The following is a 23,113-nucleotide window of genomic DNA, read 5'->3' as shown; positions in this document are numbered from 1 at the left end:
ACACTTTAATAAACACAAGAAGAGTACTCGTAAGCTGATAAACACAAAAAATGTTTCCAGTAATAGCATTAGATTATTAAGCCGCATATCTTATGATCATCCTCAATTTTTTTCACTAGAAAACTCAAAATAATCTACAGAAAACTTCAAAATGTTATAAATAATGTCTCCTTGACTTTGAATCTCTGATATGGTATGAAAACAATCATGTTACATAGACTCAGCTAGCCATTGTTGGCTCTTGTTGTAGTGCGGTGGGAACCACAGGTCTCCAGGTCGTTTCTTCTGGGCTGTCCATCAGAGTAATTCCCACTGCAGCCAGTTCTTTCCTTATTGCATCTGACTTCTCATATTCTTTGTTCTTCCTTGATGTGTCTCTCTCTTCAATCTTTTGCTGAACTTCAGCTTCTGAGAGCTTGGCACGTTTCAAAGCCTTCTCTTTGAGCTGATGTAAAGCCTGCACCACCACATGTCGACATTAGTTATCGGACATTTCCCCTTTTTTTGGCTGCATTGGATCTAAAAACATCAAAAAAGTTTACCTCTGAGTAATTTGATGGCATCAACCCAAGAGCAACCAGCACATTTCTGATTGCCTTCTCTAAGGCTACAAGTGATTCAATTCGCAGGTCACGCTTCTTTCCCTGTAGTGCCAAATGTTAGAAATTGATCAAAAGCTATATTTTCCCTTTATGATACAGTACCAAACTAGAAAATCCGTTCTGGGACATAGTCAAATAATAGTTTAGCCAATTAAACTAACATAATGGCCTCATATTTGAACCAGGTAAAAAATATAAATTTGGGGACCAGTCAGAATTTACATACCTTACGGGTATGAAGAAGATCATTCATGGTCTTCAACGGATCAGACAGTCCAGCAAGAACAACTGGAGTGAGGAGATCATCTGACATGGAATTCACAAAACTATTTTGGAAATCATTGATGCAACTTGCAATATCCTGGGGAATGGAATTTTTTAAACTAGCCTTTTCATGCTTGCCCAGAAGAGCTTGACTATCATATAATGTCTGCATACAGATCGCACTAGAAATTAGAAACAAAGCCAGTAGGAGCAACAGAACCACCTAAGTTTTGCCCATATCATAAGCAAAAAACTACATCACAAGTGCATAGATAGGAGCTCAAAAAGAGAAGCAGCAAGTTTAAAGGCACAAGAATTCATGCCATAATTTTAACATTCCATAACCATGCAAGGAGTACAGGCTATTTCATTTTACTTCACATTAAAGGAGTGAAGAACCCGTAAGTTTATGATAAGAGGGCATTATAAATACCATATAGAATAGTTTGAATGTGTGTCTTAAGATTAAAACACCATTTTCAAATAATAGAAATTATTGCCAGACATACCTGGTATATGTAGAAAATACGTTCAGACGCATACTCTAATAAGGCATCAGAATAATTTATTGGAGAACGATAGTGGGTTCCCATGAGGAAGAGTCTCAAGGCAAGTGGGTGATAAAGTTCTATAACCTGCGAAGACCAAGAGCTTACTAGATTCAGTACAACACCCAGAAACGAAAAGGTTATGAGCATGAGGTGAACCAAAGATCACAATTCACAATAATGGAACTGAAAATCTTATACAGCTAAATCTTTTTACCTGCCGTATTGTGAAGAAGTTACCAAGAGATTTGGACATTTTTTCCGAATTAATAGTGACAAATCCATTATGCACCCAGTAGCTTATATTACTTTCACGACATGCAGCACAGCTCTGAACAATTTCATTTTCATGGTGAGGAAACATAAGGTCCATCCCACCACCATGTATGTCAAAAGAGTAGCCCAAATAAACAGCACTCATAGCACTGCATTCAATATGCCAACCAGGTCTTCCAGGACCCCATGGACTCTCCCAAAAGGGCTCTCCTTCTTTGGCAGACTGTAAAAATAGCATAGTTTTGTAAAAGGTCGTATATCAAAAGCAACCAAACAGCAAAGCAAAGTAAAAGTAAATGTTACCACTTTCATCAGCAACAAACAGTCAAAAACCAGCTTGCTGCATGCATTTTTTAAGGGGAGATAAATGTACAATTAAAATCTTTTGCATTCTTTTAGATGTGAAGTTGTGAACAGTGAGAAGTAAGACAAGGAATAAAAAACATTGATACGACAAGGCTCAGATAAAAGAATCACATATGACACTATGGCTGGATATCCTAAAAAGTCTAAGCAGTGTATACTTTGAAGTGTACAAGTATCATGTTACATTCAATATTGAGGTGTCAATATATTATACCTATTTATTCCCAATTGGAATTAGAATTGAAGTAGAACATAGGAGAGAACAAACCACAACACAAGGAACAGAACACGTAATGAAACATTAGCTACTACAGAGTACAGACTCACCTCACTCTCCAATTCTATCTGATACAATTAAATGACTACACTTCACTTTTATTTAAAACCAAGGAAATCATTGGAAGTTCAGAGATAGAAATGGAAAAGGTGGAATCTTGAAAGAGTAAACAAAAAGTTAAAGAATTAGAGTGGGTCCAAAAGAGTAAATACATGTACAAAAAGGGTAAGGAAATGAATTTTTTACTAAAATTGTAGAAAACATCTCAAAATGGAAAAAGGTAAAGTGTAACCATTATCCAATATAGGAAAGCATAACCATTGATTTGAATTGGGGGGAGTAGTAACAACCTAGATATAACCAATGATGAATTCTGCTTTAATGATTTCCAGAGAAATATGGAAAGATAATAAAAAATTCATTAAAAAAAAAAAAACACTTACTTTCCATAATGCAAAATCAGCTGGATGTCTCTTTCTCGAGTCAATAGCTACTCGCTCACCAGCTCGATTGTCTTCCAATTTTCGTCCAGACAGTTGTCCATAATCAGGGACCTTTGCCACCGAGAAGTAGACATCCCCATCCACACTGTAGGCAAAGCCATTATCAACAATCTGCCAAGAGAAAGAGAGAATATATAACAAAAAAAGAAGTAAAATGAAGAACTTATTCTACAAAAAGTTCAAGTCATCCCGAAAGTCCCTTCCCGAATTTGTGCAATATAGTCCTCAACATAAAACAATTTTATGTAAAAAGAATCTTTTCAGCCAACAACTATATATGGAATCACAACATGACCTTATGAATGAGCATATCCTGATAAAATAATTCAAAAAAATACCTGCTTAATCATGTCTATAATTTGTGGTATGTGATCGGAGACACGAGGTTCTACAGATGGAGGCAAACAATGTAGATAGGCCATGTCTTGGAGGAATTCGTCACAAAAACGTTTGCTAAGAGATATTGGATTCTCCCCCAGTTCGTTAGCTCTGGCAATTATCTACAGAATTCGAAAATTCCATACTCAGGTATCCTGTCAGACAAGTATAAGAAAGTCGGTACATGACATTCATATCAACTCAAAGCCAATATTACATTGAAGCACAAATATGTTGATTGCCTTGGCGTGACAAAATTTCTAGCTTTAAGACAAATCGATCAGAAACAAATTGCAGAGTTGAGAGAAAGTTTAGGATAGGTAAATAGATCCAATTTACAATCATGACAGCCAAAAGGAAAGTGTTCATTAGCACTTGACATTGCAGCTTGTTAACCAACCTTGTCATCAACATCCGTAAAGTTGCGAACATAACAGACTTCATAACCTATATGCTTGAGATGCCTGCCAAATCATCAGATTAAGCAGAAACAGCACTAATCAGCAGATACAATGATAATTAAAAACACACATAACCAGTTCAAAAGTTCAGTTTATCTAATACTTCGTATCTATTAGTAGTCAGCCTGCCAACCTTCCATCTTCCTAGACCGTAGAGACAGTTTTTTCTGTTTCATCACATATGGCCAGTAAATTAAGTTCCCTAATCCATTAGAAAAGATATAAGTCAAACAGTTACATGAAAGTCTGATTACCATTCTAACTACAGCATATAGCATCAAATTATTGAACAAATCCTTTTTTATTTTTATTTTTGGTGAACTACACCAAAGCTTTTAACTTTCCATAATCAAACCAACAACTAAACAAAAAAATTCTCAATACATTATAAACAATTAACAATTGATAACATCCATCCAAACAAAACAAATTAACAAAAAGGCATTTATACGTCAACAAACCATAAATGTAAACAAAAAAAACAGAAAATTCATAGCAATAAAACCAAATTTACAACATTATAGAGCAGGACAACTAGCTCAGTTGGTTAAAGGGTACTCAAAACCCGGGATCAAATCCCGTCTACATCGTTGCCTTTCGTCGAATCTCTCTACACCAAAACAAAGATTACAACATTAAAATGATCAAGAAAGAGGGAGAAAGAGTGAACCTGTAGAGAATATCAAAGGTAACATAAGCTCTAGCATGACCAATATGGCTGAAATCATAAGCAGTAACCCCACAAACATACATTCCCACTTTACCATCAATTTTAGGCTTAAACAACTCCTTTTGCCTACTCATTGTATTATATAGCCACAATCCTTTCTTGATTCCACCCTCTAATTTCTCGTTATTTGAATCAATAATCGAATTATTAATGGTATTTTTACCATTAATTGAAGGGGAAGAACATAAGGACCGAACCCTTTTGTTAATGGAGAATTGCAAACGGAATTGAAGTGGGGTTTTGGAGAGAGAAAGAGGGGTTAGATATGGCGGGAGGAAGGGTTTACAGCACCTTACTAGCGCTACCATTTTCGGCTATTTTGGAGATAATCTTGATGTGGTTTCGTCAATTTGGGTTTATGTACCATCACTTACTAAAGATGGTTGATTTTTGAGACCGGTGATTTAACATGTTCGACACTCGGTTTAACTCGTTAAAACCCTGTTGCTTTATACGGAGTAATTTTTTTGTTTAGAGTATTTCAATCATTTTAACTTTTTTTAATTACTCAATCTTGTGTTATTTTGAGTTTTGAGTACGATTTTCATAGTTATATACTCCTTCTGTCTCATAATATATAACACAGTCAACATTGCACATATGCTAATGCACTATTTTAACTTTATTTTTATATATATATTTGAATATTAATGAAAATTATTTAAAAAAATTATATTATGAAACTTTATATTAATACATATCTAACAACATATTTAAAGTTAACATATATTATTATGTTAGTGAAAATTATGGTCAAACCTAATGCATGAACAGTGGAAAAAAGTCAAATGTCTCATGTATTATGGGACGGAGGGAGTAAATAATTAAGGTTATTACTCAATGTTGTAGGATTACTATAGATGCTAAGTATTAAGATTGTGTATGTTACACGTAAGCTCAATGTGTGTGAACAAATCCATGTTAAAATTACAATACGTTGTATAATACGTTCATGCATCTCTCTCTCTCTTTTACGTTACGTTCATGCATCTCTTTACAAACCAAAATTGAAAATAAGATGAATTATAACCTCAACCAATCTTATACAAAGCCGATAAATGTAACCCTAATCCTCAATAATATATACCATGAATTCTTAGGTTATGCTATGTTTCACCAATTATTTATTGCAATTTCAATACCTTTATTAGTTTACTTCTAAATTAGTTGTTGTAGTTTGACAAAAATATATCACTCTTTTAGGCATATTGTTACAACTAAAAGTGAATAGAAAAAGTATTGGACAATGTAATGGTCAAATTGTCAATTAGGTTAGGTTCAATTCAACTTATTTAATAAAATATTTGTTTATTTCATAAATGATTCGATCAAACTAGGTGTTTTTTTTATTAGCATTTACTTATTTATCTCCATAATTTAAAAAAAAACATTCATATGAAATTTTCACATTTGGAAAATAAAGTTTTATGCGAATTTAATGATATCCCATTTGATTATATCTTGTTTTAAGAAATATGAACTAGTTTACAAATAAGGTAAAAGTTTAAACAAATTTAAAAATTATTAAATCAAATTTTCTTAAAAAATCAAATCAGATTAAGTAAACTAAATATATTTAGTCACGTCGATGACACGTTTTTTTGTCAAACTTCTATTCCCAAGTCCCAAACGTCTTGCTAGTTTTAATCGATTATGATTACTTTTAAATTTTAATGTCTCACGAGTCACAATCTATCTCATCATAGAATTTGCCTAATAGAGCAAGATAAAGTACAAAACGGTGAATACTGAATAGTCCTTGGACTCCTTGTGCACCGTACTTGACAAAAATCGTAGCGTCATAGGAGCCCCTTAAAATTCCCCGCCCTCCATCTTTTGACCGACTGCAACTGCTGGTGCTTTCATTCCATCCTCTTCCAATCTCTCTCCCTCTCTCCTCTTCTCAGGCGCTTTCAATTCCGAGGTATCTTCTAATCCTAATTTTATCAATCTAATTCATTTTCTTCTTGCAATTCAACTTCAATTCTTCAGTAGGTTTATTGCTTCCAAATCACGTTTTCCTTTCAATTTCTTCTCTCCACCTTAATAAGTATGAATATTCGGATTTTTTTTGGTTAAACTGCTTTTCCTTGGCAGTTAATTGAAGTCGATAAATTCAATTTTTTTGGTGATTTTTTCATCTAATTCAGCTTAAAGATATTGTAAATTTGTCATGATCATATGAATTGATATTTCGAGTTGTTTTGCGAATTAGTGATGGAGTAATTGATTTCAGTGGTTGGTGATGATGATGATCTTATGCACTAATTTATTGTATATTTAAGTTAATCTTGTGAGTAAGTAATGCAAATGTGCATAATTCAAATGATTAGTAGTTTGTGCCGATAATCATATCATGCTTCCTCCGTTTAGATGCATCGGTTTGATTTTTTTTCACTATTAACTTTGATCTCGGTTTTTTTACTACGATTGATATGTAAAGATAAATGTCATCATACGAATTGTTATTGTGTTAATCTCAATGTATATTTTCTGAATATCAATTTTTATAATTTTTTCTAGTAAATGATTAGAGATTTTGTTTAAGTTAAGGTACAAACAGTGTAAAAGTTAAAGCGATGTATCTATCGAGTTACTGACGAAGTATTTCTCTTACATGTTAAGAAGTTTGTATGAGCCATGTATCCGATGTCCCTCTTGACTCTTGTTGTTGTTATCCCTAGAAGCAAATCTAAAATAGGTTAATCTAATGAGTTAGTTTGGTTTGGCAATTGTTTCAGGCATGTTGATGACTACTAAGAGACAGGAGATTTTGGGATTGCAGAAGAACAAGGATTTGCTTTCTCAATTATCTTCTTTTCAGACCCTGCTGGATGATGTTTATGGATCTACCTGTCCCAGCATTGACGACTATGCCAATAGAAGAGATTTGATTCGTATTTTTAATGATATCGTTAGGGAAATGTATGGTAAGCTTTCTTTTATGTACACGAGGAACTATATCACCATATGCTAGTGGGTGTCCCCTTATAATTTCATGTTAAACTTGGATCAATAGAAGAGGAGAGATAGTCTATTGTTATTATGGTATTTGGTACTGCTCGCAATGTTGTTAGATATTCTGTTGTTAAATAGTTTATCTTGGGAAAGTCTTGCAATTTCTAAATAGTGCTTCTTAAATGTTTGAAAGGTGAAATTTGACACATTGTTCATTGTGAAGTGCATATTTTTTTGTGTGTGGATGTAACATTGACTGTGTAAAGCTACAGGATTTTTACTACCTATTGCACAAAACCTATTGCCTGTGAGTGAATGTATAAATTCCTCATTTTTAAACTGTATTTCTGGTTTTATGCACATGTTCCTTGACAAGCTTTGCTTTTTTATCCATTGAAATTTTTATTGTGCAGAGATGCCCAATAAATAAGCTAGTCTGAATCATGTTGTTTGCCCTTGAACATGAAGAAGTGTTTCAAATGTCTGAATTTGCACAAGTAGTCTTGGTACAAGACCTTATATTAGACAGTCATATCTTAACCTGTTATAGATCTTGCTGAGCAGTAGCTGCTGCACCAGAGCTGATTGCAACATCAATGCAAGGGCACATATACCGAATGAAACTAAGTTCTCAGTCATGACACACATAATAAACTACACCAATTAAGAAATGTAGAATGATTAGCTCTTATGTTACCTTTTTTATAGCCTCTCAATAAGTAGTGGCATACTGCCGCTTTCCTTATCTGATAAAATTGTGATTTTATAGATTCAAAAGATTGAATAGGAATATACTTTGTAGAAGGTACTTTAAGAACTTTCAGAAGTACAATCTGCAATATAGTATTGGGAAGAGAATCTTGTTTTGTTGATTGTTTATTGTATAGCAAAGTACATTGCTGAGCAAGAGCAAGTGATAGAGTGCAGATTGCAAAATTTCTATTATTTTATTATTTTTAGCAATTTAGTCTAATCCTTTATGAATTTACAAATGAGAAATATTTGTATGATGATCTTTAAAGCACAAAGCATCCGCTATGCATATATAGTCTGCTGATGATAGCATTTATGATACCACCTTATATTTAGATACTAGAGTATTTGGGCTACTTTTCATGTTTCTTGCTTTTATCTTCTTTAGGATGACTAAAAATAGTAGTGAAAACCGTTAAAGAATTTAGCCCAGCTTGCTGGTGGTTTGTGATTACCTAAAAAAGATATTTTCCGGCCTTTCGGTATAGTTGTTTTGGCCCCTAGGTTTTTTCTTTTTTTTTTTTTTTTTTTTTTTTGTGTGTGTGTGTGTGGTTGAAGGGGGGGTGTAGATTTTATCTGGATTTTTGTTTTTTGTAATGAGATTCAGGAGGTGCCCCTAAAAAAGTCATAACCAGAAGCTAAAGTACAAAATATAATAAACAAAAAAACCCTTGTCAACTTATTAACTAGAACTAATCATTCTTAAACTTTCCACCATTTACTTTAATCATTTGTTTTTTTGTTTAGGGAGGGGGAGGGTCAATCTTACTGTTAGGGTTGGTGAGTGCACAGCGCAAGCGAAGATGTGTTTGATTGAGAAGTGTAAATTGAATTGATAATTAGCAAGATAATGAATATAAATGAACACACAATTTTGTGTAACAACGAGCACTTTTATTCCACTATTTAGAAGTAGGAGAATACAAGAACCCTTGAGGGTGATTATTACCAGAGAACTCTCACTATAAGAAACTCACAAGGAGTATTATGATAGTAGTAGAATATTACAAGGAGAGAAGATATTTTGTAGAAAGGCTTGTGTTTGGTATGGCTTCTTGTGTTGTGTTTTGTATTGTTTTGTTATTGTTTTTTGTTGATGTTTTTGATTGAATGCCCTTGACCCATATTTATAGGTGAGGATGGAGGTTTCTAGATTCTTATGGGAATTTTCCCATAATTATGGCTCTTATTCTAGAGGCTTCTACTTTTAATATTCTCTAGAATATTCTAGGAGATATTAAAGTTGTAGATAACTCTAGAAAAATCAAGTGCAATCTTCTCTTGATTTTTCAGGAACCTTTTAGATTATACTCCATCAATATAATGGGCTTATAAAATTTGGGCCATACCCAACACTTACCTTTTTTTTCCCCTTGTCTTTTTATTCAGGAAAATGGCTGGAAGAATACCAAGTTTCACTTACAACTTTACAAGTTAAATTTAAATTTACCTTTGATTATTAAAAATTAATTTATAGTTTGGAGGTTATATTCACAAAAGAGTATGATCTGCTATTTATCTTGTTCTATTGTCTGTTGTATATAGGAAGACCAGTACTCCAAAATAGTTTGAAAAGGTACCCACAAGACCGCACATTAATCCTATATTACCAAAATTCCATAAAGTGTGATTAATTTAAAAGGACGAGTGAAATTAGGGATTATTCATGTCAATTGTCACCCCCTTCCCCCCTTTTTTCTTTGGAAAAAAAGCCATTTATGTCATCATTCTTTTTAATGCTCGTGTTATAGATTTATTTTATTTATGTATCTATGAGGGAAAAAATAAAACCCCTCTAATGAATCCATTCTTATGAATCTCAGGAAATGAAGAATGCCCTGTAGTGGAGAATTTTGGATCATTCTTGATGAATATGTTCAATGCTAAAAGTGACCTCGATTTATCAATTAATTTTAGTGATAAGTTGTTTGAAGCTGATCGTATTGCAAAAATCAAGACCCTCCGCAAGTTTGCAAAGAAATTCTATGCCCTTCGAAGTAAGTAACCTACAAAAATCTCCTCACTTAACGTTTGTTAAGTTATGGCTCTCTTTTGATACTTCTTTTACTTAACCTTATAGAGGTTATTCCTCTGTTGAACTTTTAAATGTATTGCATTTATTAATAGTTTCCTCAGTGCTGAAATCTGCTTCAAAATTTTTGGTTTTGTGGTGGATAAATCATTGTTTGTGTAAGATAATTATTTTATAGCTATGTATAAAATATAAAGTAGCATCCTTCATTTGTGGTATCAAGTAGATGAACTAACTGATTTTTTTGTTAACTTATTCAATTGAATGACTCAACCGATATATAAATGCTTAGGCACTTTCTTAAGTGCTAATTTTATAGAGGTAAGTAACTAAGTATGCATGCAAGTAGTGCCTTAGATGGAAGCATGGTGTATATGAACTGATGCTTTAACATGCATAAAGGAAATATATAAGGCTTTAATCAAAGAAGTTACTCCCTCAGTCCCATGTATAATGTGAATGAGGAATAATGCTTAGATTAACATGCATTAATCAAAGCAAAAGGACAATAAATTGGACATAATAATACGCATATGGGAATTCTATAATTTGAGATTATGAGAATATTATAATTTGATATTACAGTGATTATTGCCTTATAAGCTTATTTGTGATGTAGAAAGTTCGTCTTGACTCTTGGTATAGTACTTAAATTATGCGGGCATGTAATTGTCAGTCGTAGGAATAATGCAGAGTTTTTGTTTTTTTTTGGGTTAGTTGCAATGTTAGCATGTCCTAGGTTTTTGTGAAACTTAGCAAAGTGGAGTTTGAATATAAAATTCCACTTCACTGCATTATGTGGCAGAGCAGAATAGGCTGTCTCTATAAACTCTAAGTCAATAACTGGTGTATCTGAACAAGAGGTAGTTCATTACCTCCCTGTCTGGCCTTTATCTTGTTCAAAATGTGACTTTTCATTTTGCTCAATTGATAAAGTTTCCAAGTTCTGTGGCTGTTAGTCACTCACTATAGAGTTGGATCCTTTCTTCCTTGCTCCAAGCTCAGTTGACCCTGTTATATATTTGCAGAGAAAGGACATGTTACAACTGTGGAGCTGATCATGTCGGCTAGGGTGCCTGTATTAAAAGTTACTGATTCTGGATCTGGAATTGAATGTGATTTTTCAGTTGGAAATAGAGACGGTATTGCTAAATCCCACATTGTGCTCTTGATTTCGGCTATCGATGAAAGGTTTCAAAAGCTAAGTTTTATGGTAAGTAAAAGGAGAAGCAAAAGCCAATCAGCTGTAGTTGGTAATACCTTGTAAGGACTTGATTGAACTTATGTTAGTTTTCCCTTTCATTTGCTCCGCATTTAGAGATGGGTGAAAGTCTTTCAATAAGATGGGTGAAAGATAGAATTGTTTCACTTTCTTGGAGGAAGTCACTACTTATAAGATTGTGGATGATACCAACTTATAGAAGCTAGCCACTCACATCACATAGGACACATATACACACTATTCTATACTCTCTCTGTTCTTTTATACTCTACTGTAAAAAAAATATTAAAAAAGATGATGGGATGTAAGATAAAGTAGGGGAGAAAAAGTAAAAAAGGTTGGTGGGTGTAAGGATAAGGTGTTATTAAGTAAGAGAGTGTGGAAAGTTGTAATTATTGTGGGATAGAAGGGGTAAGCTTGTAAAGGGGGTATGCCTAAGATAGAATGAGCAAATTGAGTAGAACAAAAAAGAACGAAGGGCATACTGCGTATTTTATTTGGTGCTTTGCCTTTGTTTTAGTGTGTTTTTCTTTTTTATTTTTGGGTTGGCAATAGCAACTTTCAAATAAGGCCTGTAATTGAGAAAACATGATTTGGTTTTTGAATAAATGTACTGTATGAAAATATGATTGGGGCTTGTAGTTCAATGAGAGCTCCATTTGCTATTTGGGTTGTGTTTTCTACTGAGTACTGACTTTGTCACTGTATTAAAAACCCAAAATAAAAAGGAACTGAACTATTGATCTGTGGAATCGTATTTGTGTAAACCTTTTCATTTGCAATCGATTTTGCAGTTGAAAGCATGGGCTAAGGCACAAGATATCAACAGCTCTAAAGATGGTACACTGAATTCTCTATCACTGATATAACTGGCGGCATTTCATTTGCAGGTATGACACTTGGATCAACCTATTATCTTTATTTTTGTTGTTTTCTTGTGTCTTAGAATTTTACCAATGTCCTAAATCATAGAGGATCAAGATTATAGAAAAAGATGTTAATTAGAGTGAATATTACGCACTGCAGTTTTATACTGTATGGTTGGGAATATCACCATGTAATTTGTGCACATTAATGCGCGTATAAATGTTTTATTAGCATTTATTACCATTGATTTTTCTCCAAGGGCCATCTGAATAGTCATTTTGTTGGCTGATGCTTGTTGCAAGTTTCCCTGCCTCAATTCTGGTGATCAGACTTGCATGGATACTTGTTGCCAAATTTGTGCTAATTTCGTGACCATTGAACTGCTTCAGATTTTTAATGTGTATTTATTTCCAGTTTTCAGACAATCTTTCTTTCCAGAATGTTAAAATATCCGCACCATAAAATGACTGAGTCTATATTGAATGCTTCTTGGCAGAGTTTTGTACAAGTTTTGAAGACTTGAAGCATATAATCGTCTTGATTTTATAAATGTGTTTAGTATCTTAAAAAGTAAAATCATCAAGTCTTTCTTCTATTTATTATATTGGCATTTGGCAATGACATAGGTTATTAATGATTGGGGTTCATAAATAAAGTTGGGACATTTTTTTATCATTGACTTGACTTTTCTTCAATGATTTCTGGTGACTCTATGTTGATTGATGCAGACTCGGGACATCCCAATATTACCTCCATTTTCTGACATATTGAAAGGTATTTTTTTTTTTTCCTTATCACGAGTATAAACATTAGATGGATCCTCTTTTTTTTCTTTTTTTTTTTTTTTTTATTGTTGTTTGCTTCTGCACTTGAGAGAAGTAGAGCTTAATTTTTCTAATAGTCAGTCTCATATTAGTTGCAATACTTGCGAACCTCTGTTTTTCCTGTAGACAAAATGATACCCTGGGGTAATTTGTGCACACGTCATTTCTGAATTTGCCATTGGTTTTATTGAATATTATGCTGGGAATAGTCGTATAGAGATGATCTCGAATTTTCAGCATTTTTGTTTTGACTACTGATTTTACGTCACGCGCTCCAGATGGAACAGACCCGGAGGCTGTGAAGAAAATAATTCCTAGATTTTTGAAATATGGAAAACGAAATAAAGAATCTCTTGCTGAGCTCTTTGTATCTCTGTTGGTTAAGGTAATCATTTTAATTATTATGATATTATCTCGGTTTCAAAATATGGGGTAGGTTTATGGAGTTATGTAAGTTTTTGATAATTTCTCTCATATTACGGTTGCTCTAAATTGATTGATTGATTGATTACGGTTGCTCTAAGTTTCCATTATGTCATTTTATGCAGTTCTTAAGAAGTACATAATGACATAATAGTCAATTAATTTACTCTCTTCTAAATTTAAATGCTCGCTGTTTTATGTGCTACATCTTAAAAACACATTTAAGTTCTGTATCAAAAAAGGGAGTTACATAATATGGTTGGTTTAGAACCTGTTTTTATCTATGTCAGCAGTTCTGTACAATTCCCACTGGTTTTGATATCTTCCATTGATTTTTCTTGCCATTATAGATTGAATCAGTGGAATCACTGTGGTCGAAGGGAATTTGTGTTAGTACTTATGAGGGATCATGGATATATAAAAACTGGAAAGCAACGGGTTTGATAAGAGTAAGCTGCCCGACTTTATTAACTGAAATGTATGCCTGTAAATTTTTATTCAATTTTTTTTTTTTTGAACATATTGGTCCTATAGCTTCCTGCCTGAAAATCTTGCAGATCGAGGATTTTACTGACAGGTCCCAGAATACTGCAAGAGCAGTGAAGTCTGCTAAAATTACCAAGATATATTCATGTATACGGCGCTCTGTGGAACAGATTCAGCTCTTTACCGAGGGAATAATTAGTGCTGACAATTTAAAGAGTCTTTTATTTGGTAAAGTTCCTCCTCCGACCAAGAAGATAATTGCAAATGCCTATGATTCAAAACTATCAAAGTCCGTCCCTCGAAAAAGAAAGAAGAAGTGCCCGACACAGGGGGCTCCTGCTGAGGAGCAAAGACCTGGAAAACAAGGTAAGCATTGTCATAGTCTTACCAGCACAAAAGTCCCAACACCCTCTAGGACAGGCAGGGTAAAAAAGAAGTTCAGAAAAAAAAGAAAATCTGTCCAAGGCTCTGGAGTAATTTTACCTCCACATTTTATGGATGGCCAACCGCCTCCCTATTCTAACCCTTATGCTCAAGGTTCTGCAGGATTTATACCCGATAGAACTCATGTTGAGACTTTGAGACATGCTTTACCGAACTGTCCTCCACACCAACCTATTTCCTTTTCAGGTTATGGAGGACTTAGACCAGAGAGAAATCATGAAATAATGAAATATGCTGATTCCAATTTTCCACAGCACCAACTGCCCTCTCATTCTAATCATCTACATATCCAAGGTCATAGTAGGTTTAGATCAGAGAGAAGTCATGTTCATAATTTAGGACATGCTCCAAATTTCCCGGCAGGTCCATTTTCTGTTTTAAATCCACCAGTACAAGGTTTTGGAAGATATATGCATGATAGCATGCATGTTGATACACCGATCTACTCCGGCTCAATGAGCCGACCACATCCCCTTGCCAATCTTGCTGCAGGATTTGGACCTGAGGCTCATGCTGAAACTATATACCATCCTGCTACTAGTTTTCAAACATCTCTTCCGTATACTTCATCCTATAGACCAAGTAATAGTGCAATGCCTCCCCATCAGCCTTACATTCCTACTGCTCCTTATACAGATCCTGCTGGATTGCAAAGACGGCATGATACTCGCCAATCTTTCCCACATGTACCTTACTACCCTTATTAAGATTTGGCCTTAATGTATTTGATGGATCAATAGTCCATGGACATGGTATAATGCTAGCACAGTAGATGCGCAAGCGATAGTTGTTGCATTGTAGACAAAAAAACACTTTTGTCGTTCACATTAGTATCATCAACTTCCATGATTTTCTTTTCAAAACAGACTCGAGTAAGATTTGAAATCTGAATTTTTTTTTTTTTTTTTTTTTGAAACCTAATCTGAATTTGTTTACTCTTGAGAGAAGATAGCTTTAGGCTTGTTAAACTATTACGCTTTTTATAAAATAAAACCAAATATAATTTTATTGATGGAACGAATCACAAATGTAATCAAATCAATATTTGTGTGTTAATATCAAGGGAAATGCATTAAGAGGTGATCAAAGTCAAATTAGGGAAAAATAAAGGCAAGTAGAACCTTGTGAATCTGAGTTTATGAAGAAATTAAAATGAAAATGAAATAGATGAGACATGTGATAATGATCAGCACTCATCACAATATATCTCCATATCGGACTCATAAATTTTGGCATTCATGAGCTTAATATAAGCTGTGTGAACAAGGCCTGTATTATAATCAATAATAATGGATGTACTGATAATAATTTTCTTGGTATGGCTTATGGAGGCCTCACGTTCTTTCTATACAGCTCCTACTTAACCCCCGACCCCCCGAATGCTCCTGGTTCCTCTCTCTACCTTCACCGGGATCATGCCATAGAGCAAACTTTGTCTGCAAGAAAATAGAATAAATTAAAATTGAACCTTTGAGATTTTGACAGAAAAATTGTCTAAAAATACAATAATACCTTGTCGGTTGGTACTACAACAAAGACGGTTATCATCTATGTAAGTGGCTTGCAATCCCATCATCCATGAACCAACTGATGTATCATCATGTGCATACGTCTTTAAAGATACACTACAGGAAGGAACAAATAAAGTATTAGGAGCTAGAAAATCCTAAAATGCTTGCCCAATTCGAAATTAATACGGAGTAATAGACAAAACATTTTAGTGAGAAAACACTTCTAAAAATCAACCTAACAACCTTGAATGCCCAATTCAAAATACGAGCATAGTAAAAAGCCTCCCAACTCTCAAGTCCCAACTACTAGGCTGGAAGTATGATCCTGTTACTAGTGCGATTCTGTTTTTTTATCACGATAGGGGGAAGTTAGGGGGATTTCAGATATCCTTATTGGTTGCAAACTTGCAAATCAATATTTAGCTTATTCTAAAAATGCCATTTCCAGCTCAGCAAGAAAACTTTAAAGGACTGCAACCACCCAATAGTTCAATTTGATTATAATCATGTTATCTGGGTAAAAACAGTATAGGCAAAAACTACCTGTTCACAAAAATGTACTCTGATAAACTTTTGGACAGTATTACAAGTGAACTGGCAGCATGTCGGAAGTACCTGATGCAAACAATGGAAAAATATAAAGGTGTCAATAGCTGACATAAAATAAGTTCATATTCTACAATTGAAGACAATATGCCGTGGATAAGCATATTATGAGTGCAAAAGATTGAGTACACCATAACTTAGCTAGTTATTGCATAACAATCAGCAGATTAACCTCACACAAGCATATTACAACTACAAGAGATACCAAAAGATCGAATTTGTAAAAGGTCTAACTTACGATTTCTGATCACCAAACTTCCACCACTCAGGCTCGTACCATTGTTTTCCCCTGGAAAATAATGAACATCATAAAATTCCAGACATAGTATTCAAATTGTTATTTGATGAAGTGATAAGCTACAATAAGAGCTCAAACCCATGTTAAAGCTTACACACACACACACACATATAAGCTAAATCTAGTAAAAGACATAAGATTTACTCTTCTGCTATCACGTCTCCGGACTTCATACATCCAATATATGCACTCTGCTGACCACGACGGCTCTCGAGAAGTCCAATTAACCCATCTGATAAATAAAAGGAAAGCAAATGATGAGCTAAAAACATTAGAAGACACTTAAGTCGTGTATAAATCACACATATGAATAAGAGTTGACTTTCACGGATTTACCGAGGTCAAGGTCTATACTATCATCAACTTTTACATAAAATTCAGCATCCCAATTTTGTACAGCAGTACTGAAGAAGAACTTCGCTTTCTTTGGCAATTCTTCTTGAGCCTCCTCATGCCCTTCCTAGAAAATGCATGCATTACATGAGTAAAGCCAACCAGATTTTGGCAAGTTACAAGCACATCCTTTAGACATAATTTGCCATACTAGCACTTCGCAGAACCAAATAAATAGCATATACCTAATATCCAGATACAAAGGTGAAAACTAATACTTAGTTAAGGGAAAACAAATATTTTGTTTTACCCCTTCACTTAGCACATAGCCACAAATAATGATTAAAGCCGAAATCAGAAATAAACAAACATCTGCGAATATTTATATATCTAAGCTATTCACAAGGAAGGTATTCAAGATAAACAAAAAAATATGATATGAATCAAGATACAAGAATGAAAATCATTCAAATTACAAGGAGCAGTTAAAAATCACGGGAAACATATAATTGTTTATTTGAGTGCAGTCTTTCAAGAACACGGTCAAGTAAGCACTTAGCCAAAGCAACATCAGCAATCAGTAAAAAAACATAAAAATAAAATAAAAATAAAAACAAAAACAAAAACAAAAAAACAATCAAGGTCTTTCATTGAGCTAACAGTCACTCACAAGAATCAAGAAATCTTTAGTTTGGCGGTTTTCCTCATCAATGCCACGATCCAAGCTATCACCTCGATTTGGACTGCATTTCAGAAAGTCAATGAATGAGTAATGTCTAAGAAAGTATCAAGAGAGTAATAATAGGAAAGCAAAAAATGATAGCAATGTTCAGCATCTTGCAAAGTGCCAACTACAAAGACCAGAAAAGGTGTTGAGCAGCAGAAAAAACCTCCGACCAATAACAAATCGTATGACAATTCCTTTCTCCTCCAGTTTTTTCAAGTTGTCACCTGAAACAGTAATCATGGAGCTTGTGATACACATGCTAAGTTGCAGATACAGAGTTTTAATAATTCACAAAACCATACAGTCATACACATCGGCAACTTATAAATAAAAATCAAAGGAATTGCAAACCAAGCAGGCAGCAAAATTTTAGTGGAACATATTTTGCTGAAGGTACTAAATCCCACATTAAAAGAAATTAAGGTCAAAGGGCTTCTCCACCGATAAGTCAAACATCTCTAGTAAATCAGTAATGATTTATCACAGGCCCATCACCCAGGCTTCATCAATTGATAAAAATACTAGTACAACAGCAGACAATGCCAAATAAATAACCGAGACTCTTAGAGACCATTCATAAATTGCATATGATAAGCCATGCAAGTTATGGAATACCAGAGAGCCAAAAGTATGACTTTGCAATAGGGATAAATGGCCACACAAATTAAGAACAACGTTCAATTCAATTGAGGATATGAGAGAAGGAAGAGGAAGGGAAACTGGAGATGAGAAAACAGACACAAGATCATTGATTACAAAGTAAAAAGAGTTCTCCAACCAATTTTACTTGTATGAGGAAAAAAAAAAAAAAAAAAGGAAGATATCATGAGATTATGTAAAACAAAAGGCTAGATGCATAGTACTCTAGTAACTAGTAATAAAGGGTAGATATCATGAAATTATGTCAGTGATCCAAATTTCTATGAAAGACATTAGCATAAAGTAGTATAATGGGTGACAATTGTACGTGCTAAGATTGTTAGCATGACACTAAATAAAGAGAATGTGATGGACATTAACCTCTAGGCATCCATGAGCCTCGAAAAGTATTGCGCTTTAAGCGGCTTCCAAATCCGGTGTAAACTCCAATAACAGCAAGAAGCTTCCTATCCACAGAACCATCTTGTTTCCGCTGATTTCTTAGATATCCTTGACTCTTAGCCAGTGTCAAGTCCATCTCTGCCTCGGCAATCCTTTTCTCCAAATCTCTTAAACAACCAACATTGTAAATATCAGTGAAAATGACCAATGCAACACAAAAGCATCCACAAGCTGTAAGCATTTGGACCAAAGAAGGTACAGATACAAAAAAAGGATGGGAGCAGTACTTGCATCCTAGCACCATAAGCTTATCGTCTACAGTAAGAACCTTTGGTCTCTGCAAAGAGAATGGAAACAAAATAAGGACACGAGTATTATAATCAACCAGAACTGAAGAAACCAAAATCACTAATGGAAAATTATCAGTCATTGCTAGCTCAACAACACGGAAAGACCTATATAATCTTATCGTGTCCTTCCTGCATCAACTGTTTTGTGTAAATACGATACAAATCCAAATTTCCAATCCAGTTATAGCACAACAAACCTGGTCTGAGTTTTTCTGGAGAAGATTGACCAGTAAAGTTCGGTTCTCAGCATCCTGCCACAATCTAATTATGTGACACGGAAGTTTAAAGACAGGAAGAGCACACATTAACAAACACGCACACATATCTTCCACACATGTAAAAGCATATCTTCTTCTCGAAATCATTATTAGACACTACAGTGCTGGAGTACAACCATAAGGAGCTAACATCCGACACGACAAATAACTGAATTCGATCTAAAACCTACAAAAATTTCACTCAGAAATGCCAAATCCAAACCTATGGACGTTTAACTAAATTGAAGGAAAAGGACGCTAATAACTTAATTAACACAGTTCCAGATTGATTGGCTACTGATTGATGATGAAAACAGATCAAAAACCAATGAAATTAGATCAGGAAGTTCAAGTAGTAAAATAAATACAGATGATCAATCAACAAAAGTTCAAAATGATCATTAATTCGTAATAACAATGAGAAGATGTCATCAATCCGATCTGAAAACACCAGAAATTGATCTAATTACAGCCTCTAACATCAATCAAATGAACAGCCTAATTCTTCAATTAGGTCAAAATAATCTAAAAATAATCAAAAATTGAGAATTCACTCTAATTTCTCACATAATAAAAGCGCTGAATTCTACATAAATTACAGCCAAAATTCTCCCAAAATCATACAATTTCTCCAGTTTGATCGAAAAATCAACAAATTACGAAAAATTCGAAACGAAACAAAAGTAAGAGAGAGAATGATTGACCTGCCGGCGACGTAGAGACAAGCGACGCAAGAGAGGAACGCCAAGAGAAGAGAAGGTTTAGCGGAAGAAGAAGACGAAGAAGAATTGTGAGCAGATGATCTTCCGACGCCTCTTCTCTCTCCTCCGCCTTTCGCCGCCGTCGTCAATGGCAGTGAACCCTCCATTTCTGCCGATCAGAGCACTTCAAGGTTGGGAGCTTCGACTTAAAGTTTAGTGAAAAGCAGTAATTTAAGAGGGAATTCAATCAAAATAGAACGTTGTCGTTTAAGTACTCCGTAAGAGGTTTTTTTTTTAGCTGTTACCTGATCAAGTGAACAAGTACGAGTGAGGTGTCAATTCGGATGTTCAAGTCGAGTTTGGTGAAATCGGATTGGTCCGGAGCAATTTTTAAATTTGATTCACGCAAATTTATTGTATCCATACTATGGGTGCTTATGATGCGAGTCAAGTTTGAGTTTGGGGTATGTAGCTCGACTCAACTCGTTAGCATATCGAGTCGAGCTTAATCGAGTCAAGTTTTGACTGGGCTTTGACCAAGTCGAGGTTTGACAGAGTCGAGTTTTGACCGAGTCAATCTCGAGTAGCTTGCTAATTGATTTGGTCTTAGTAGAATGCTAGAATCCCGTATTTAGTGTAACATTTGTTCCTTCTCTTTAATTCTATATCATAAGAAATATGTCTATGATGATATATAGAGTACATAAATATTACATATAAAAAAAAAGTTATTGAATCAAAATATTTTTATTTTTAAATATAACAATGTATAAAGGAATTCGAGTTTCTCACGAGCTTTTGAGTCGATTATTAAGCTAGTCGAGTCGACTCATTAACATTTCGAGTCAATCTCGAGCTCGAGTAGCGTGCGAGTTGTCGTGTCACACAAGCACCCCTACTCCATACAGTTTTAAATCTGAATCGAGTTTTATTCAAATCAGTTTCGAATCTGGTTTATCAGGTCAGTTTTGGGGCATGGTATAGAAGTGGCTTTTTTTTTTTTTGACAACATAAATTCACAAATTCTTTTTATTTTTTTTGAAAGAATAAATTCACAAATTGTTGATTAAGGTTTTCTCATTATTATTACTACGTATTATTTTTCAAATACAAATTATTGAACAAACATAAGTACAAAAATGGTGCTACAAGATTACTATTTCATGGTTAACCACTAGAACAAAGATAAAGCATAATACTTATCTTGCAATTAAGAAAGAAAAGAAAGTCTGTACAAAAACAAGCATAATCTAAAAGTTGGGCATAAACCATATCGGAGCAAAGTACATGTGGAAATTATATCACCACCTTCATAGAATGATCTGATTTCTCCGGATGTTATGTCAAACATACCCATATCATGTCCACGGACGTCGGTTCCCATTGAAACACCCCAATGCATTCTTTGTTCATCGTCAATATAGTATACAGCGTTCTTTTGGCAATTTGGAGCCTTTGATATATGAACAGCAGTAGCATAGTTATCACCAACAAATAACAAGAAATTACCCAAATCCTCAACTTTTTCCCACGACGAAGATGTTGTGTCACGAACATGCTTATAGACCTTGAAATAAATGGTACGGTAGCAATGTTTATTGTCCCAAAGGTATACAACCTCATCAATCTTTAGCCATAACAGGATTAGAAGAATTAGCCGCAATACTAGCTATATCACAATATGCAATCCCTCCATTACCTGATCCTTCAATATGACTACACAAGATTTTACTACTTTTCCATCCCAAACCATGGCATGATGAATAATAGGGCGGTGTGGATTTCGTGGCCATGGTTCGATTACTTCGGTCCATGCTTTATCAATTGGGTAAATGGATCACAAACACAACCAACTCATCAGTGTTGTTGCTTCCAGGAATCTTTAATACAACGAATTTTTCATAGCCCAGGGATATCTCTCCATCATATCGTCTGATGATCCGTCTTCATCATCTGACGATCCGTATCCTTGATCAGGGACGTAGTATGTGTAAGTTTCTGACTAAGCTGGCAAATCATACAGCGAAGGGAGGCTTAATTCAGCTTTAGTAATAGGATTAAATAACTTAACATTCTTGTTAAAGTCTTGCATCACAATCCACCCATAAGACAGAACCCCAACATCTTTCCTCAGTTATCTCAGGAAGCACGATGTCGTAGCACTTGTTTTTGCTGATGCTGAATATTTTCCTACGACTCGAATCCTCGTGAGTAGTGTCATTATTGCCCAGCTCCGGCTCTGCAAGCAGCAACCAAGGTGTAGTTGGTTTATCTGCACGACTCCACTCGGGTTTAACCATTGAGGAAACACGGTTCCATGAATGACATACCAAAGAGACATAGATGAAATTTTCAATGGTATTCAATTTCAATGCAATTACACCGAGGATATCAGAGGGCAACATAGACCAATCAGCCGTCTACGCCAGCCACATTAAACAACATAAATACTCAGAAAATTCAAACAAGAAAGATTTAAAATTGATTAATCACAACTCAATTATGCCTAATTAAAAAAAGTCCAGTAGAGTTCTTACTTCTATAATCTTATTCAATTGCACCAAAAAAAATAAAAAAAAATCTTATTCAAGGGAAGATGACAATTTAAAAATTGAGTTTGGGAATAACAATTAAGCAATTAATTAGTCTCAAAATCAAAGACCGAAAACCTTACCTTATTATTCTGTCTCATGGAATTCCCCTGCTTTGTAGTTTGTACGGAAAACTCTTTATTCTCTGAAAATTGGATTTTATAGGAGACAAAAACTATCCAAATACAAAAGATAATTTTTCCTAAATCCTAATAATATTCCAAACAATTATTAATTCCAATTACTTTTGACTTTCCTATTTCCTAATAACTTTCCGTATTTTT

General features: G+C 34.4%; 3 protein-coding genes across 4 annotated transcripts; 1 reads left to right on the top strand and 2 right to left on the bottom strand.

The window, feature by feature from the left end:
• Positions 1-88: 88 nt before the first annotated feature.
• LOC110705451 (cysteine--tRNA ligase, chloroplastic/mitochondrial-like) lies at positions 89-4,945 on the bottom strand. Of its 2 annotated transcripts, none has more exons than XM_021883325.1 (9): positions 4,346-4,945; positions 3,615-3,678; positions 3,175-3,336; positions 2,777-2,947; positions 1,632-1,913; positions 1,376-1,501; positions 829-1,032; positions 543-644; positions 89-457 (listed from the first exon to the last, which is right to left on the bottom strand). In XM_021883325.1, exons 1-9 carry the CDS (start codon positions 4,711-4,713, stop codon positions 221-223), a joined length of 1,716 nt encoding a protein of 571 aa, XP_021739017.1. In that variant the 5' UTR covers positions 4,714-4,945; the 3' UTR covers positions 89-220. The 2 variants fall into 2 exon arrangements, with proteins under 2 accessions (XP_021739017.1, XP_021739026.1); XM_021883334.1 differs by having other exon boundaries at positions 3,175-3,369; positions 4,346-4,512.
• A 1,210-nt stretch (positions 4,946-6,155) lies between these two features.
• LOC110704732 lies at positions 6,156-15,380 on the top strand. Its single transcript, XM_021882543.1, has 8 exons — positions 6,156-6,329; positions 7,147-7,335; positions 9,940-10,113; positions 11,177-11,361; positions 12,165-12,236; positions 12,966-13,011; positions 13,340-13,446; positions 13,835-15,380. The coding sequence occupies exons 2-8, from the start codon at positions 7,149-7,151 to the stop codon at positions 15,119-15,121; spliced, it is 2,058 nt and encodes a 685-aa protein (XP_021738235.1). The 5' UTR covers positions 6,156-6,329; positions 7,147-7,148; the 3' UTR covers positions 15,122-15,380.
• Positions 15,381-15,591: 211 nt separating this feature from the next.
• LOC110705440 (hydroxyproline O-galactosyltransferase HPGT3-like) lies at positions 15,592-20,482 on the bottom strand. Its single transcript, XM_021883313.1, has 12 exons — positions 20,242-20,482; positions 19,478-19,541; positions 19,218-19,267; positions 18,910-19,097; positions 18,053-18,113; positions 17,833-17,905; positions 17,166-17,289; positions 16,974-17,061; positions 16,770-16,820; positions 16,469-16,540; positions 15,927-16,039; positions 15,592-15,850 (listed from the first exon to the last, which is right to left on the bottom strand). The coding sequence occupies exons 1-12, from the start codon at positions 20,403-20,405 to the stop codon at positions 15,828-15,830; spliced, it is 1,071 nt and encodes a 356-aa protein (XP_021739005.1). The 5' UTR covers positions 20,406-20,482; the 3' UTR covers positions 15,592-15,827.
• Positions 20,483-23,113: the final 2,631 nt, after the last annotated feature.

The sequence above is a fragment of the Chenopodium quinoa genome, unplaced genomic scaffold (assembly GCF_001683475.1).
Source record: "Chenopodium quinoa cultivar QQ74 unplaced genomic scaffold, ASM168347v1, whole genome shotgun sequence".
Classification (NCBI taxonomy): domain Eukaryota; kingdom Viridiplantae; phylum Streptophyta; class Magnoliopsida; order Caryophyllales; family Amaranthaceae; genus Chenopodium; species Chenopodium quinoa.
This window is presented reverse-complemented; position numbering and strand designations above follow the sequence as displayed.

Bases quoted from the DNA above. Each gene is read 5' to 3' on its own strand.
- LOC110705440 (XM_021883313.1), bottom strand. From the start codon at position 20,405: ATGGAGGGTTCACTGCCATTGACGACGGCGGCGAAAGGCGGAGGAGAG. The intron at 19,542-20,241 runs GTCAATCATTCT...TCACATAATTAG, and splicing joins TGTCTCTACGTCGCCGGCAG to ATTGTGGCAGGATGCTGAGA. The intron at 16,541-16,769 runs GTAAGTTAGACC...TGTTTGCATCAG, and splicing joins AAGTTTGGTGATCAGAAATC to GTACTTCCGACATGCTGCCA.
- LOC110705451 (XM_021883325.1), bottom strand. From the start codon at position 4,713: ATGGTAGCGCTAGTAAGGTGCTGTAAACCCTTCCTCCCGCCATATCTA. The intron at 3,337-3,614 runs GTTGGTTAACAA...CGAATTCTGTAG, and splicing joins TTACGGATGTTGATGACAAG to ATAATTGCCAGAGCTAACGA. The intron at 645-828 runs GTATGTAAATTC...TTGGCACTACAG, and splicing joins ATCTTCTTCATACCCGTAAG to GGAAAGAAGCGTGACCTGCG.
- LOC110704732 (XM_021882543.1), top strand. From the start codon at position 7,149: ATGTTGATGACTACTAAGAGACAGGAGATTTTGGGATTGCAGAAGAAC. The intron at 10,114-11,176 runs GTAAGTAACCTA...ATATATTTGCAG, and splicing joins GAAATTCTATGCCCTTCGAA to AGAAAGGACATGTTACAACT. The intron at 13,012-13,339 runs GTATTTTTTTTT...CACGCGCTCCAG, and splicing joins ATTTTCTGACATATTGAAAG to ATGGAACAGACCCGGAGGCT.